The sequence below is a fragment of the Epinephelus lanceolatus genome, chromosome 15 (assembly GCF_041903045.1).
Source record: "Epinephelus lanceolatus isolate andai-2023 chromosome 15, ASM4190304v1, whole genome shotgun sequence".
In the NCBI taxonomy this organism is placed as follows: Eukaryota; Metazoa; Chordata; class Actinopteri; order Perciformes; family Serranidae; genus Epinephelus; species Epinephelus lanceolatus.
The window spans coordinates 44,276,778-44,288,287 of record NC_135748.1 but is presented as its reverse complement, the minus strand read 5'-3'; the positions used below and the strand labels follow the sequence as shown (position 1 = coordinate 44,288,287).

General features: G+C 48.7%; 1 protein-coding gene across 1 annotated transcript; it reads right to left on the bottom strand.

Annotated features, from left to right (window-relative positions):
- Positions 1–985: 985 nt before the first annotated feature.
- On the bottom strand, positions 986–7,710 carry LOC117266692 (SERTA domain-containing protein 2). Its single transcript, XM_078175397.1, has 3 exons — positions 7,509–7,710; positions 7,254–7,328; positions 986–6,101 (listed from the first exon to the last, which is right to left on the bottom strand). Exon 3 carries the CDS (start codon positions 6,095–6,097, stop codon positions 5,330–5,332), a length of 768 nt encoding a protein of 255 aa, XP_078031523.1. The 5' UTR covers positions 6,098–6,101; positions 7,254–7,328; positions 7,509–7,710; the 3' UTR covers positions 986–5,329.
- Between the last annotated feature and the right edge of the window lie 3,800 nt (positions 7,711–11,510).

Genomic DNA, 11,510 nt, shown 5'->3' with positions numbered 1-11,510 from the left:
AGGTGTGGAGGTGAAGAGGTGTGTAGGTGAGGAGGTGTGGAGGTGAGGAGGTGTGTAGGTGAGGAGGTGTGGAGGTGAAGAGGTGTGGAGGTGTGGAGGTGAGGAGGTGTGGAGGTGAAGAGGTGTGTAGGTGAGGAGGTGTGTAGGTGTGGAGGTGTGTAGGTGAGGAGGTGAGGAGGTGTGGAGGTGAGGAGGTGTGTAGGTGAGGAGGTGTGTAGGTGAAGAGGTGTGGAGGTGAGGAGGTGTGTAGGTGTGGAGGTGTGGAGGTGTGTAGGTGAGGAGGTGTGGAGGTGAAGAGGTGTGTAGGTGAGGAGGTGTGTAGGTGTGTAGGTGAGGAGGTGTGGAGGTGAGGAGGTGTGTAGGTGTGGAGGTGAGGAGGTGTGTACGTGTGGAGGTGTGTAGGTGAGGAGGTGTGTAGGTGTGGAGGTGAGGAGGTGTGTAGGTGTGGAGGTGAGGAGGTGTGGAGGTGAGGAGGTGTGTAGGTGTGGAGGTGAGGAGGTGTGTAGGTGTGGAGGTGAGGAGGTGTGTAGGTGAGGAGGTGTGGAGGTGAGGAGGTGCGTAGATGTGGAGGTGAGGAGGTGAGGAGGTGTGTAGGTGTGGAGGTGAGGAGGTGTGTAGGTGTGTAGGTGTGGAGGTGAGGAGGTGTGTAGGTGAGGAGGTGTGTAGGTGAGGAGGTGTGTAGGTGTGGAGATGAGGAGGTGTGTACGTGTGGAGGTGAGGAGGTGTGGAGGTGTGTAGGTATGGAGGTGTGTAGGTATGGAGGTGTGGAGGTGAGGAGGTGTGTACGTGTGGAGGTGAGGAGGTGTGGAGGTGTGTAGGTATGGAGGTGTGGAGGTGAGGAGGTGTGGAGGTGAGGAGGTGTGGAGGTGTGGAGGTGTGGAGGTGTGGAGGTGTGGAGGTCCTCCTCCTGCTCCTCCTCCTTCTGTTAGGACACATGAAGCTCAGACTCTGGTTGAACAGAGAAAAGAGACAATGGAGGCTCAGCTGTTTCTGTAACCACTCTTTATCAATGAAGCTCAGATAGAGTAGGATCAGTAGTAAGGCACGCTGTGGACAGAGAGGACACAGAGAGGACAGAGAGACAGAGGACAGAGAGGACACAGAGAGGACAGAGGACAGAGAGACAGAGGACAGAGAGACAGAGGAAAGAGAGACAGAGGACAGAGGACAGAGAGACAGAGGACAGAGAAGACACAGAGAGGACAGAGAGACAGAGGACAGAGAGACAGAGGACAGAGAAGACACAGAGAGGACAGAGAGACAGAGGACAGAGGACAGAGAGACAGAGGACAGAGAAGACACAGAGAGGACAGAGGACAGAGATACAGAGGACAGAGATACAGAGGACAGAGAGGACACAGAGAGGACAGAGGAAAGAGAGACAGAGGACAGAGGACAGAGAGACAGAGGACAGAGAAGACACAGAGAGGACAGAGAGACAGAGGACAGAGAGACAGAGGACAGAGAAGACACAGAGAGGACAGAGAGACAGAGGACAGAGGACAGAGAGACAGAGGACAGAGAAGACACAGAGAGGACAGAGGACAGAGGACAGAGATACAGAGGACAGAGATACAGAGGACAGAGAGGACACAGAGAGGACACAGAGAGGACACAGAGAGGACAGAGGACAGAGAGACAGAGGACAGAGAGACAGAGGACAGAGAAGACACAGAGAGGACAGAGAGACAGAGGACAGAGGACAGAGAGACAGAGGACAGAGAAGACACAGAGAGGACAGAGGACAGAGGACAGAGATACAGAGGACAGAGATACAGAGGACAGAGAGGACACAGAGAGGACATAGAGAGGACAGAGAGGACATAGAGAGGACATAGAGAGGACACAGAGAGGACATAGAGAGGACATAGAGAGGACATAGAGAGGACACAGAGAGGACAGAGATACAGAGGACAGAGAGAACACAGAGAGGACATAGAGAGGACATAGAGAGGACATAGAGAGGACACAGAGAGGACACAGAGAGACAGGACGGGACACTTTGATCTGAAAGGAGAACACTGAGAGGACACTGATGATGGAGTGTAACCCAACAACACACACACACACATACACACACACACAGACCTGAGAAGGTAGAACAGGATTCAAATAGACATTAACTTTAAAACTCATCAAACATGGTGGTAAAACTTCAGACTCAGGCTGCAGCTGGTTCAATAGTTGGTTCTATTGGTTCAATAGTTGGTTCAATAGTTGTTTCTATTGGTTCAATAGTTGGTTCAATAGTTGTTTCTATTGGTTCAATAGTTGGTTCTGTTGGTTCAATAGTTGGTTCAATAGTTGGTTCTATTGGTTCAATAGTTGGTTCAATAGTTGTTTCTATTGGTTCAATAGTTGGTTCTGTTGGTTCAATAGTTGGTTCAATAGTTGTTTCTATTGGTTCAATAGTTGTTTCTATTGGTTCAATAGTTGGTTCAATAGTTGGTTCAATAGTTGGTTCTGTTGGTTCAATAGTTGGTTCAATAGTTGGTTCTGTTGGTTCAATAGTTGGTTCTGTTGGTTCAATAGTTGGTTCAATAGTTGGTTCTGTTGGTTCAATAGTTGGTTCTATTGGTTCCATAGTTGGTTCAATAGTTGTTTCTATTTGTTCAATAGTTGGTTCAATAGTTGGTTCTGTTGGTTCAATAGTTGGTTCCTCAGGTCTGGAACGTGGCAGCGTCCTCCTGACTGTTGACGTGAGGTGATCAGCTTCTCATTTAGACACATCATCACCATGATTACATCACCGTTGTGTTTACACATGGACACAGATCAGTGTTGCCAAGTCCGCTTATTATAAGCAACTTTGGGCTTGTTTTTCTGTAAAGTCGCTTACAAATATTGGTAGTCGCGGATCGCGTTTTTTTGGGCTTGTTTCTAAAGCGTAGTTGTTTATTTGGGCTTGTTCCCAGCTCAATAATAAGTTGTCAAGCAGATATTTTCAATATGTTATTTAAACGTAAGATAGTTTGTCTTGCCTGTTCCCTCTGTCCCTCCCTTTCCCCATACACACAGGAGACAGCAGAGTTTTTCCCACCCGCATCCTGCTTCTAATTGACTCTGACCCTTATGCAACGAGTACTAGCCAATCAGAGGCAGAGCAGGGCAATCTCTTTTTTTTCTGGTTAGGAAAACGTCATTCCTGTAACTAAAAGAAAAAAGTTAGATGAGTGCATAAAAAGCAATAATAAATAAATAATTTGTGAATTCAGGATGATATTTATTTGTGTGTGCAAATGTTAATTATCAGAGGTTTACTGTGTATATAATGTACTTAGTACATCAGTCTATATTTGATATCCCATCTGTTTTCTAATGTTAAATAATGTTAAAAGGTGGTTTCACTCCCTCTTGTGGTCGTTGTCCTGAAGCTCAGGGGGGAGAAAAATAAATAAACTGCGCAGTTTACTACATCTGTCCACATGGATGTAAATTGACAATCTGTCCCCACGGACTGTAAAACCGTGCACACAGTTTATTTAATTTTCTCTCACCGGAACCTCGGGGGGCTCCGTAGAAAACGTTGCTTGTTTTGGGCTTGTTTTCACATGCCTGGTTGCTTATTTGTCTCGCGAGATCTGGCAACACTGACACAGATATTAGGCCGCTACAACAGGTTCTTGAAAACAGATATTTTCCTTTATGTCTTCACGTTCAATAACAGATTTCTAACACTGTGCACACTGTCCACAGTAGGACACTGTCCACAGTGGGACTGTGGATAATGAAGAATAAAGGAAAACGTTAGCATGTCCAGAGCATCACACGTATGTATGAGTCCGCTCCTTCATCCTCAGTCATCAGTGATGAGATCTGCATGGAACTGGATCTGTTTGGAAAAGTTAGCCTCAACACGTTGTTTCCTGTCACACACCAGGTGGTAGCTAACGTTAGCCTCAACACGTTTGTTTCCTGTCACACACCAGGTGGTAGCTAACGGTAGCCTCAACACGTTTGTTTCCTGTCACACACCAGGTGGTAGCTAACGTTAGCCTCAACACGTTGTTTCCTGTCACACACCAGGTGGTAGCTAACGTTAGCCTCAACACGTTTGTTTCCTGTCACACACCAGGTGGTAGCTAACGTTAGCCTCAACACGTTTGTTTCCTGTCACACACCAGGTGGTAGCTAACGTTAGCCTCAACACGTTTGTTTCCTGTCACACACCAGGTGGTAGCTAACGTTAGCCTCAACACGTTGTTTCCTGTCACACACCAGGTGGTAGCTAACGTTGAAGGTCGTCTCTGTTGTCCAGTTTGGTCGGATATATTTTTTAAACCAAAAGTCGTGTGGACAGTTTTTTTTTTAAACAGGAAAAATATCTGTTTTCAGGAACATGTGTCCAGGTGTAGACGGGACCTTAAATACATGTTTGTATGTGTCATTGATGACATGATGGATTAACTGTAAATAGGCTCGATCGTCAGAGGTCATAAAGAAATGTGAATAGTAAATTAAACTCAAACCTACAGATGACATCAGCTGCAGGCTGTGGCTGGTTTTCATTCATAAATAATAATAATAATAATGATAATGTTTCATAAACTCTTCAAACATTTGACTCTGTCAGAGAAACAAGACGTCGACCATATCTTCTGTGACACAGCGTGAACATGGCGTTCGTCTGCAGAGACTGAACGTCCACGGACTCAGTGGCCACAGTCTCCTTTTCATGAGCCAAATAAAGCTGCAGATAAAAACCATCCAGTCACAGTGAGAGGAGCCGAAACCTTGACCCTCCGGGCTGACTGAAGGGATTCAATTAATAATCAACCAAGTCTTATCCAACAGTCCGACTGACGCACACACACTGGCGGATCAGGTTCCTCCTTCTCCTCCTCAGCTGTGGACTCACTCAGACATGTTGCTTCGACTTAGGCTGACTCTGAGGCCGCAGAGCTCTGAGACCTGAGACCTGAGGCCACAGAGCTCTGAGACCTGAAGCCGCAGAGATCTGAGACTTGAGGCCGTAGAGACCGGTCTCTCTCTGCCTTGTTGAATATCAACAGTAAAGTTTCAGAGTGAAGCTGTTTTGCATAAAAATCTGTACCTGCCGTTTTTTGTCAACCTGAGTTCAAACGACCAGAATCAGGACATTTTACAAATGGTTCTTTATCATAATAAATATTCAGAGTTCAGTTTGAGGCACACCTTCATGAATAAATAAATGCAGATGTTTGACGGTTCCTCACACGTCAGCTCTGTGATCAGGAAGTTCATCAGACGGAGTCTTAAAGTCCAGCATTCTGGTATCAGTCCATGATCCCCGCCTCCTCCGCTGTCATCAGAGTCTTTGATCAGGTGCAGCAAACGTCCAAGAGTCGGATCAGGACTTCACCAGGACCTCCATGATGTGGTCCAGCTCGTTCAGGTCCATCAGGCAGGACTGGAGACTTCCAGCTGAGGCGTGGCTGGGAGAGAGCAGCTTTACGTCATCATCTGCCCACAGCGACACGCTGACGGGCCACAGTGAGCCCGCCACCCAGGCTGAGGGCAGGTCTGACGTCTCGTACATGGACGTGTCGATGTCCTCGAAGATGTCATCCAGGGTGAGGTCGCTGAGGTAGCCCATGGCGTTGACTGCATCACTGAAAGTACTGACTGCCGCTGAGGGAAGAGGCTTCTGCTGGTCAGGCAAGATGTTCGTCTCCTGAGACGGGAGCTCCGGGGACGGCAGGGGAGACAGGCTGTCCTTGTCATCCTCCGCACACCCGGGACACGTCACCGAGATGTCCTCCCTGAAGGTGTCCCTGAGAACACAGGAATCCGGGTGGAGGAGCACGTCCGGCGTGCAAGTTCCTGCCCCGTCACTCTGCATGTCCTCCTGGATCTCTCTGAGCATGTTGATGAGCAGGACGGAGCGTCGCAGGCTAAGCTCCACCCCCGCCTGGTACCCCCGCAGCTTCTCCAAACACAGGCCGAGCACCAGCTGACGCTGCTGCAGGTGGCTCGTGTCCAATCTGGACGGACCCACCAGGAACGTGCCCTCGTCTTCCTCCACATCCTTCACCTTCTCTGCAGCGGCTGCAGGCAGGACATCGACCTCCAGCTCCTCCACACAACTCCACTTCCTCTTAACGCCACGACCCAACATCGACCTGCAGGAGCACACACACACGTGGTTACACTCAACGGACGACCATGATACATATTCATCTGTAGGTCTGTGGGAGCCCGGCTGATGTTAAAGGGACAGTTCACCACAAAATAAAACATATTCTTTGTCTTCACACTGCGACCCATCGACCTGCAGGACCACCAATCCAATCTGATCCTGGAGCTGATCCTGGATCAGTTCTGATCCTGGAGATGATCCTGGATCAGTTCTGATCCTGGAGATGATTTCCTGCAGAGACTGATGACTGAAGCTCGACTCTGTTTCCTCCAGAGCGACAGAGTCAGTGTTTTATTCAGACTCTGGGTGTTTCTCAATGTCAAGGATCCCACAGAGACAAGAGTCCTTCCTCTCATTCATTGGAACAGACTAACAAGTGTCCTCGTGTGATCATCATTAACCCTCAGCAGACTGAGGAGGTTTCAGTTACTGTGATCAGTTTAACACTCTGTAATGTTGTTGGACAGTTTTAAACACATGTCAGTATTGTCAGAGTCACGTGACTTTTGGGGAGAATATATTTCTGGATCATATTTAGGAGCAAGTGGAGTAATGGAGTAAAGACAGCAGCTGCTCTAAATGATCATTAACAGTATGAACACAGACTCACACACAGACACTTAGCGCTCCATCTCTGCTCTGAATGATTCATTTAAAACATGTTATTTAATAACCCTCATCATGTTTCTGTCTGATAAACTCTGCTGAAGACATGAATCCAAATAAATGACATATTAATCTAAATCCTGCCTAAGTTTCATTGAAGAAGCCCCACCCACACCCTCATCAGGACCCTCCAGACCCCATCAGACCCATCAGGACCCCCCACACCCCATCAGACCCATCAGGACCCCCCAGACCCATCAGACCCTCATCAGGACCTCCCAGACCCCATCAGACCCATCAGGACCCCCCAGACCCATCAGACCCTCATTAGGACCCCCCAGACCCCATCAGACCCATCAGGACCCTCATCAGGACCCCCCAGACCCCATCAGACCCATCAGGACCCCCCACACCCCATCAGACCCCCCAGACCCTCATCAGGACCCCCTGACCTCCCCTCAGCTCCTCTGAAGGAGCTCACAGAGGAGATCATTTCATAATAAAGAACAGAACCAGAACAGAAACCCACCTTCTGTGTCAGTGTCCACAGTCATGAGCTGAATGGATCCGTCGTGTCTCTGTGTCTCCGTCTCTCCGTGTCTCTCTGTGTGTCTCCGTCTCTCCGTGTCTCTGTGTGTCTCTGTCTCTGTGTGTGTCTCTGTGTCTCTGTCTCTCCGTATCTCTATGTGTCTCTGTGTGTGTCTGTCTCTGTGTGTGTCTCTGTCTCTCTGTGTATCTCTGTCTCTGTGTGTCTCTGTGTGTGTCTCTGTCTCTCCGTGTCTCTGTCTCTCCGTGTCTCTGTGTGTCTCTGTCTCTCCGTGTCTCTGTCTCTCCGTGTCTGTGTCTTTCTCTGTCTCTGTGTGTCTCTGTCTCTCCGTGTCTCTGTGTGTCTCTGTCTCTCCGTGTCTCTGTGTGTCTCTGTCTCTGTCTCTCTGTGTCTCTGCGTGTCGGTCCTCCTCTGTCCTCTCTTGAGTTCAGGAAGATGAGGAATGTTCAGGAAGAGGAGGAGTAGGGGGAGTAGGGGGAGGAGCCTCGGAGCTCACCGACCTCTCTGATTGGTCCGTTCGTTCGCTCCTCGGGCCTCCTCCTCTTCCTCCTCCTCCGCTCACGGGGCACTGAGTGTGCGGCCGTTTGTTCCCACAGAGAGCCGCTGAGGCATTCATGGAAGCCTCGGAAAACTCAGACTCACAGACACAGCACACGTGAGTGTTTGAAGTGATCAGTGTGGGACTGTAAGTACTGACAGACACACAGACAGATAGACAGACAGACAGACACAGACAGACAGACAGACACACAGATAGACAGAGACAGACAGACACAGACAGACAGACAGACAGACAGACAGACACAGACAGACAGACAGACACACAGACAGACAGACAGACACAGACAGACAGACAGACAGACAGACAGACAGACACAGACAGACAGACACAGACAGACAGACAGACAGACAGACAGACAGACACAGACAGACAGACAGACACACAGACACAGACAGACAGACAGACAGATAGACAGACAGACACAGACAGACAGACGGACAGATAGACAGACACACAGATAGACAGACAGACACACAGACACAGACACAAACAGACAGACAGACAGACACAGACAGACAGACAGATAGACAGACAGACAGACAGACACAGACACAAACAGACAGACAGACAGACACAGACAGACAGACAGACAGACAGACAGACACAGACAGACAGACAGACACAGACAGACAGACAGACAGACAGACACAGACACACAGACACAGACAGACACACAGACAGACAGACAGACACAGACAGACAGACACACAGACAGATAGACAGACAGACACACAGACACAGACACAAACAGACAGACAGACAGACACAGACAGACAGACAGACAGACAGACAGACACAGACAGACAGACACACAGACACAGACAGACAGACACACAGACACAGACAGACAGATAGACAGACAGACAGACAGACAGACAGACAGACACAGACACACAGACACAGACAGACACACAGACAGACAGACAGACACAGACAGACAAACAGACAGATACACAGACACACACAGACAGACAGACACACACACACACACACACACACAGACAGACACAGACACACAGACACAGACAGACAGACACAGACAGACACACAGACAGACAGACAGACACAGACAGACAGACAGACACACAGACAGATAGACAGACAGATAGACAGACACACAGACAGACAGATAGACAGACACACAGACAGATACACAGACAGACAGACAGACAGACACACACACAGACAGACACACACACAGACAGACAGACACAGACACACACACACACACACACAGACACACACACAGACAGACAGACACAGACACACAGACACAGACAGACACACAGACAGACACACAGACAGACAGACACAGACAGACAGTCAGACAGACAGACACACAGACAGACACACAGACAGACACACAGACAGACAGACAGACAGACACAGACAGACAGTCAGACAGACAGACAGACAGACAGACACAGACAGACAGTCAGACAGACAGAGTACTGTAGTGATGCTGTATTTCTGTATCACTGGTATATTATCTTCAGCCCTCCATCAGTCAGACTGTTTAACGTCATGGATATAGTGATGATGTCATGGATATAGTCATGATGTCATAGATATAGTCATGATGTCATAGATATAGTCATGATGTCATGGATATAGTCATGACGTCATCTACCTCAGCTTTTATGTCTCCAACTCTGGAGCTCACAGAAACCTGTCAGACTGATAAACTGTACACTGACGAAGAGGTGGAGCAGGAGGAGGAAGAGTATGGTGTTAATTTATGGTGAACTGTCCCTTTAAGGGGGCGGAGCATGCGGTACATTGTTAATAATAACTATGTGACGTCACACTGATGAGTTTTATTAACAACAGGGAGACACAGACACAACAATGTCTTTAAATGTTTCAACAAACATCAGAGTCAGAAAGTTACAGTGAGCCCCTGAACGCAGCATCTTAAAGAGACAGATGACTCAGAGAGAGGAGGAGGGGGAGGGGGGAGGGGGGTGACGTGGCGGAAGGACGGGGGAGGGAAAACACCAAATAAGGAAACGGTTCATTCAGTTTTCAGCCTCTTCCTGTTCAAGAGTTCACTGCTTCATCATCATCATCATCTTCTTCTTCTTCCTCTTCTTCTCCACACACAGACGACTTGTCAGCTCAGATGTGACTTGAGGGTCACACACAGACAACTGACAGACACACAGACACAGACAGACAGACAGACACACAGACACACAGACACAGACAGACAGACAGATAGACAGACACACAGACACAGACAGACACACAGACACACAGACAGTCACACACAGACAACATGTCAGCTCAGATGTGACTCGAGGGTCACACAGAGATGCCTGATAAAGACGTGACAGTTGGTCATACCTGACGCAGCTCTGAGGTCACACATGATGGCAGCTGTCAGAGCTGTGGTGTGTTCAAAGACAGACTGATAGTGCAGGAGTTTTTCCTGTCGACCTGCAGCTGCTCAGGTGTGTTTAGTGTGAGTTTCTAACAGCTGTTTCTGACCCTCCTGAGTCACCGTGGGGACAGACAGAAGGGACAGGACACATTCAGAGACACACACATGGTTTAAAAAGATTTAACCAAAAGGCCAGATGTTACAGCAGACTACCCAAGATACAACAACGCATAAACAAACAAACAAACAAAGGTCGTTCTGCTGAGTCACACAGGCGCCATTAAACTTTAACTTTAACGCAGAGCGGGATGCTTGCCAACATGCAGAGACGCGCCAATCTGCAGAGACGCTTCCCAACATGCAAAGACACTCGCCGACATGCAGATACTCACCGACATGCAGAGACGCTTCCCAACATGCAAAGACACTCGCCGACATGCAGACACTCACCGATCTGCAGAGACGCTTCCCAACATGCAGAAATGCTTCCCAACATGCAGACACTTCCCAATATGCAGAGACACTTCCCAACATGCAGACACTTCCCAACATGCAGACCCTTCCCAACATGCAGACGCTTCCCAACATGCAGACACTTCCCAATATGCAGAGACACTTCCCAACATGCAGACCCTTCCCAACATGCAGACACTTCCCAATATGCAGAGACACTTCCCAACATGCAGACACTTCCCAACATGCAGACCCTTCCCAACATGCAGACACTTCCCAACATGCAGACACACTTCCCAACATGCAGACACTTCCCAACATGCAGAGACACTTCCCAACATGCAGACCCTTCCCAACATGCAGAGACACTTCCCAACATGCAGACCCTTCCCAACATGCAGAGACACTTCCCAACATGCAGACACTTCCCAACATGCAGACCCTTCCCAACATGCAGAGAGACTTCCCAACATGCACACTTCCCAACATGCAGAGACACTTCCCAACATGCAGACACTTCCCAACATGCAGAGACCCTTCCCAACATGCAGACCCTTCCCAACATGCAGACACTTCCCAACATGCAGACCCTTCCCAACATGCAGAGACCCTTCCCAACATGCAAACCCTTCTCAACATGCAGAGACACTTCCCAACATGCAGAGACACTTCCCAACATGCAGACCCTTCCCAACATGCAGAGACACTTCCCAACATGCAGAGACACTTCCCAACATGCAGAGACGCTTCCCAACATGCAGACCCTTCTCAACATGCAGACCCTTCTCAACATGCAGAGACACTTCCCAACATGCAGAGACCCTTCCCAACATGCAGAGAC

Excerpts from the sequence above, each read along its gene's own strand:
- LOC117266692 (XM_078175397.1), bottom strand. The coding sequence starts at position 6,097 with ATGTTGGGTCGTGGCGTTAAGAGGAAGTGGAGTTGTGTGGAGGAGCTG.